Genomic DNA, 6,988 nt, shown 5'->3' on the forward strand with positions numbered 1-6,988 from the left:
CATTCGCATGAGGGTGCATCTGTGTGTTATCCAGTGTCCCCAGCCGGCAGATGGCTATTTCAGGACAACCATTAGCCAACAGGTGTTCAAACAGCAAGAGGAAGGACAAAGATCGTCTCGGTCCTCTACCTGTCCACACAGACAGGTGGACAGAAAGACAGACAGACAGACAGACAGACAGACAGTCTAACCATCCTTTAACCCTCCCCCCGGTCCACACTATAAGAACCAGGAGGTCTTACCAAGAGAAGACAGCCCCTGCATCACATGTTCTGAATAGTGTTTTTCACGTGCAGGTTGTTTTTCACACATAACGTGTAACGATTTCTTAGACTCTGTGTTTACTTTGTATGGTTTTTAACCCCCCAGCGAAACCAAGAAGAAATGCTTCACAAAGCGCTCATCTTCAGAGAGGATGCGGTGAGTGGAGACCTTGGTCTTGCCTTCAGTCCATCTCTGTTATTTTCTGTTCCATTCACCTCCTCGCTCATAGATCAACCTAAAAGGATGAGGTCTCTTTTGTGTTTTCTGAAAGAAGATCTCCTGAGATTGTTTACGAGCACGAGGCATTGCACACAGGGCTTGGATTTGATTCACGTAATCGCTGTTCTGTGTATAAATGGTCCAACTTGAAAATGACAAATGGTCATCCATTTATATTCTCAGGTTGAAGAGGTCAATGAGTTGTGAAGTGTTGGACGAATCCACCCCGACTGATGTAGCAGTAAGTACCATATAACCAAGGCCCATTCTGCCATGGTAGTAAAGGGACTGCATTTATATAGCATTTTTATCCAAAGTTAATTAAAATTAAATTAAATTAAATTAAAACTTATGCCTCACCATCACCCATTCACAGCAGGGGCAACCATACAAGGGTGCCAACCTGCTCACCAGGAGCAGTCAGGGGTTAAGTCAAGACACTTCCATGAGCTGCCAGGAGGAGCTGTGATCGAACCGGGAGCCTTCACATTACCAGACGACCGCTCTACCTCCTGAGCCACTGTCTATTTTAGGTGTAGTTAACTACTAGAACTACAAACAATATGTATATCAATTATATATATATATATATTATACAGAGAGAGAGGAGTCAGTTACCATGCTGGGGGATGGGGGGGGGGGGGGGGGGGGGGGGAGATTTGTCGTAATCTTAATGGTCAAAATGATCACTGATTGATAATAAAAATGACCACTGATCGATAATAAAATGATCACTGATTGATAATAACATGACCACTGATTGATAATAAAATTATCACTGATTGATAATAAGATGACCACTCATTGATAATACAATGATCACTGATTGATAATAAAATGATCACTGATTGATAATAAAATCTTTGCAACATCTGCACTGATATCCACCTGCACATTCACGTTACTGTTCACCTAAGAAGCAACTCAAATGCCTCACATTCCATCCCTGTTGGCGTCCCCATACCCTCTGGAACTCTCTCCCCCCCAAAATCCGCAACGCCCCAACCCTGGACACCTTCAAATCTGCACTAAAAACACACCTCTTCACCAAGGCTTTCCCCATCAGTTAGTTTAGATTAGATTAGGTCCATTATCCCTTACCTTCCCTCATCCCCCTTTTTTCCCCCTATTTCCCTAGCCCTATTTTTTGTCCTGATTGTGAAGCGACCTTGGGTTCTAGAAAGGCGCTATATAAATTTGATCTATTATTATTATTATTATTATTATTAGAAATTGTTTTAAAAACACAAAAACCTATTTTCACAGTCATTCATGCTTCATACCCACTGATCCATCTCCAGTGTATTGTGTGCAACTATGGTTACACTGTGGGAGAATGTTTAAATGTTTGTCTGAGTCACATGCTTACCTTTTCCCTTGGTTCATGTTCGCACACACACACACACACACACACGCACACGCACACGCACACGCACACGCACACACACACACACACACTCACACACGTGCATGTGCACACACATACACACACATACACCTACAGTACATGCCTTCAGGCAGATATAACCACACAAGCACATGCACTTGTAGGTACACACACACACAATACATACACCCACAGCCACGCTGCGCATACATGCACACTTCACTCAAGTATATGCAAGTACGCCCGCACTTTGAGACACACAAGCATAGACACACACACACACACACACACACACACACACACACACACACACACACACACACACACACACACACACACACACACACACACACACACACACACACACACACACACACACACACACACACACACACGTGGCTCTAAATAGAGCACGGTGCGTCCTGACCATAGAGCGCGGGCTGGTCCATTACCCAGGCTGTTTACAGCGAGGGGGTGGGGGGGGGGGGGGGCCGCGGTGGATGACTCATTGAGCTCTGTTGTTGTTCTACCTCGGCTCATCAGGATTCAGACCAGCTAGATCTGGGTCAGCGGCGGCCCCCCCCAGCCATTCCACTTGCCTACACCCCTCAAGACCAGCTCCATCCGGACAACAGTGAGGCCCGGCCACCTCGCATCGGGCTCCATGTCGCGTCGCCGTTCGATCCGTTTAAACATCGCTTGGCCATTAATTACCGCAAACTATTTATAACACTATCGGTTGTTTAATGGGCTCGGGCCTCTGTATTGAATGGCCGGCTGCGTTGAGGAGTGTGTAATGGAATTGGACAGGCCCAACCTGTTGTGACCCAGCGGTATTGATCTTCGCTCTCAGGTTGCGCCCACCCCCCACGGGTCCACTCCCCTCCAGACAAACACACACATCCTCCTCGCATAGAGAGAAACATGAGGAGATCAACTGTCTGTGGGGGACACGCAAGCAGACATGCACGCACGCACGCACACACACACACACACACAGACACACACACACACACACACACACACACATACACACACACACACACACACACACACACCAACTATGGTAACTTTGAGCAGCAACGCACCTTTAATATTGTTCTAGTCCCTAGACTACAGCCCACAGCAAGAGGTTCTGGTGAAGAAACAGGCTGCAACACTGGAGGAGATCAAAGCCCTAACTAACCAGGTACTTCACTGTGATACATATACTGTACCAACACCCGCAAACACACAGTCCCAAAAATCAAACACACACAAACAACATTTGACTGTGACACGCAAACATGCACAAACACACAAACAAACAAACACACACACGCACACATACATGCATACTGGTGGATTGTGGCAACACATAGCTGTCAATCAAATGGTCTTCCATGGCCATCTATTGAGTCAATGATTCTACATAATGATGACTATCCTACTGCTGTAAATTATGTCGGAGTGCTTTCTTACAATGGAGCCTTTTTTTCTTGGCAAATTGGGTTGAGAATAAGATGTTGCATAATCATAGAACAGAGACAGATACTTGACGCTTGGTTTGTTGGATGGTTTGTGTTTTTTTGTTTGTTTTTTAACCTATAGTTGATTTAGCCCAGTGTTTTTCAAAGTGTGGATCTGGACCGATATGTGGGTCTTGGGAAGATTAAGATGGGTCCCCAAATTCTTCTCTGCAAGTATCATATGAAGCCAAAGCCCTCTCAAGTCCATTGAAAAATAGACATGTTTAAAGGAACATGCCAACATTATGGGAAATGCGCTTGCCGTCTTCTCCAGAGTCAGATACATTTCCTCTCTGTGCATTCAGTAGAAAGCTACCCAGCTGCAAGTTAGCCTAGCTTAGCACAAATTAATGGAAGCTGATACAGACCAATAACCTAGTAACAGGCGGGCATAAAAGTGGCAATTTTTTTAACTTGAACTTGAGGACTGAAAACCTTTTTTGCAAAGCTTATCTTTATACTTATAGCACATGCATAAGCCTGGTCTCTTTTGAAAGATAACATTCTGAAGTTACTAATGCAAAAAAGGAAATTCACTTCTAGTGCTAATGAAATAGAGTAACATAGGGTTGAACTTGAGTTGAACTTGAACTTGTGTAGGCTACTAAAAAATTTCTGTAGCAGTTGCAAACAAATGTAAATTTAAATAATTATAATAATAGGTAGCCTATAAGCTGGAAAACATCGCAAAAAATCCGTTCAGAAATGACTCTTCTAGAGAGATCCGGGTAAACGGTGTGCCCAAAAAAGAAACTCTCCGGTATTCCATTTCCTCATCCACGGCCATTCATTTGGAATTTCTTTCACTTCTGGTTTTCGCTCGTCAACTTTCATATATCCCTTATTCGCTCACCCCCATGTGGGGTATCATTGGAAAGCTACACTCATTGGCTAGAACTCTGACCAATAATTTCCGCAATCGGCGGATGATTGACATTTCGAGAGTGTCGGGAATCCGGGGTCGTAATCTGACGCTTGCGCGTAAAAAGTTGCAAGCCTGACATATCGTCATATAACTCGGATTTGGTCGAGCGAGGTGGCATTAGCCTCATGCTAGTTTTGCATTAGCCTCATGCTAGCTTTGCGTTAGCCTTATGCTAGCTTTGCGCTAGCCTCATACTAGCTTTGCGTTAGTCTCATGCTATTTCTTTGTTAGCCTAATGCTAGCTTTGCGTTAGCCTCATGCTAGTTTTGAGCTTAACTCAATGGCCCCCAACAACGATTATATACGTGTTTGGCCGACAACCGTTGAATGCCAACGTCATTTGATCGTTATTTATTTTATTCAATATTTCTATTCATTACAGGCACACAGACTCTGGGTTAACATGGGGAATCATCCTGAGAATGCCAAAGTGCAATACCGGCCGCATCCCGCTAGACGCCAGTATATATATATAATATATAATATAGTTATAGCTCTACAAACAAGGTGATCCACTCCTATATTTTAAAGCATGGCAGTGCTAGAGCGGGGTCCCGTCTAATTCCCGCCGGTCAATGAGTTAAAGGGGAACACTAGCCAAATTAAGAAGTCAAATGTGTTTTTTCCGTGGCCTAGGAAAAAAAACAAGAGCTACTCCCAAAGCCAAAAACCAGAAAGCAAGAATCAAACTTGGAGCTGCACCACTGACAATGCATGAATGAATGATTTTGTTGATCTACAGAATATCCAAAGTATCTTTATTCTATGGCAGTGTTCTCAGTTTTGAAACAGAAACTGTATCCATAAACTCTTTCATTCATTATCTATGGAGCTTCAGACTTCATACCTGATGATGACATCACACATTTTTATTTTTAATTTGAGTTCTAGTTCACTAATGTTTTTGGACTGCCTTAAACCAAGGGAATAATAATAATAATAATAATGTTTTTTTAATTTGGAGGTTTTTTAACACGATCAGTGCCGGCCTTGTTTACCTTTTTACCCCGTTGAATGCCATCATCCACTTCAATGTTAGCGTTAAAAACGCATAATCTATGTTTTAAATTATGGCTATGTGTCTAATCTGCCCGTCGTCGGCATTCAAAGTGTTAATGGTATTCCCATTTAAGCTTCATCCTAACTGAGATGATTTGGATGAAAATGAACAAACTCATAAAAAGATCAAGATCTTAAACGTAGGTTGCCGCGGACCTTTTCCCTGACCTGACCTCTGATCCTCCTGTTTGTAGCTCAACCAGGAGGCCCTTGAGGAGCGAGAACAGAAGATGAGGTCCCTGCCAGGGGAGATCAGGGAGGCGGTCAATGCCTGCTTGGGATCCCACTACCCCGAACATGTGGACCAGGGTGGAGACAACAAGGTGGACGGCGTGGGCTTCTATGGAGACGTCTTCCTGGGTTAGCTAGCTGCACTGCGCTGTGGCTCTTACTCTGTTTCGACGATCTCCCCTCCACTTTCCTTCATTCTGCCCCTCCTGCCCTCTTGAGCAATCATCATCATCTTCTTCTTCTTCTTCTTCTTCTTCTTCTTCTTCTTCTTCTTCTTCTTCTTCTTCTTCTTCTTCTTCTTCTTCTTCTTCTTCTTCTTCTTCTTCTTCTTCTTCTTCTTCTTCTTCTTCTTCTTCTTCTTCTTCTTCTTCTTCTTCTTCTTCTTCTTCTTCCAATAGAAAGCTAAATAAGTATACAAAACTATTTAGACACATCTACAAAGAGGACACAGCTACAGTGTAAGGCAAAATATATTTTAAGGTTTTTAAAGCGCAATTTTACCAGACCAAAGGTTGGATGGTGTCTTTGCATTCACTCTCCACCTCTCTTGCTCTATTCCAGTAAGGAAACCGTCTCCAGATTGTGCAGCACGACACAGCTATATTGAGGCTGGTTACTAAATGCCTCGTGTTCAGTCCTCTTGTCTTTTTTCTGTCTTGATTTCTTCGACAATGAGCTGAAACACAGCGAGAACATGTGGCCGTTTCTTTTCTCCTTTTTTCCCTCCTAGAAAAACATTGACATTAAAGGCTGAATCAGCCTGTCACACAACAATACAGCCTGATTTAACTCCTGTGAGATACTCACACACAATTCATGAAGGTAGAGCGCAGATGCCACTGGAACTTTAAGTAATTGCAGGGAATATTTAGCGGGGGGGAATGTACCACAGTTGATACAAAATGTACGTACAGAAGGCCATGACGCTATGGTTTTCTTTTTTTTATCCACTTTTTCTCCTCCTGTTTTTCTGTGTTTTTCTCCCCATCCCAATTTAGTCGTTATGCCAATTCCCCCCCTCCCCTTCTTGGTCGTTGCTTGCATGTGCCCCCCACTGGTCGGTCTAGGGAGCCTTGAAGTCTATCAGATGCTTCCTCCGAGACATAGGAAACAGCCAGCAGCATCTTTTCACCTGCCAGCGCGGACTCTCATTGGTGAGGTGTAACGTGTGGGAGGTCACACTACCCTCACCATCTCCCTCCCTCGCTGTGCAGGCGCCCTGACCGACCTGTAGGAGTTGCTGTTTACAACGACCAGAATACCACCCCACCGGCTTCCCTCCCGCTGCCGGCCAAGCCGGAGGCAGCGCTGACAGCCGGATTCGATACCAGTGTCTCTCGCGTTGGTGATGAGCGCTTAGTCCGCTGCGCCACCCAGCCGCCACTATGACGCTTT

The 6,988-nt window shown here is 44.3% G+C and overlaps 1 protein-coding gene across 1 annotated transcript in view; it reads left to right on the forward strand.

Annotated features, from left to right (window-relative positions):
- The window catches only part of plcb2 (phospholipase C, beta 2), a gene marked incomplete at both ends in the record, with an annotated part of 65,004 nt that extends 59,277 nt beyond the window's left edge, over positions 1–5,727 (forward strand). The window contains 4 exons of the mRNA XM_084311144.1: positions 370–420; positions 539–566; positions 2,976–3,059; positions 5,557–5,727. Coding sequence (XP_084167270.1) covers positions 370–420; positions 539–566; positions 2,976–3,059; positions 5,557–5,727 — 334 coding nt within the window. The remainder of the gene's footprint in view (positions 1–369; positions 421–538; positions 567–2,975; positions 3,060–5,556) is intronic.
- Positions 5,728–6,988: the final 1,261 nt, after the last annotated feature.

This window comes from Notolepis coatsorum (genome assembly GCF_963971535.1).
Source record: "Notolepis coatsorum genome assembly, chromosome: 3".
In the NCBI taxonomy this organism is placed as follows: Eukaryota; Metazoa; Chordata; class Actinopteri; order Aulopiformes; family Paralepididae; genus Notolepis; species Notolepis coatsorum.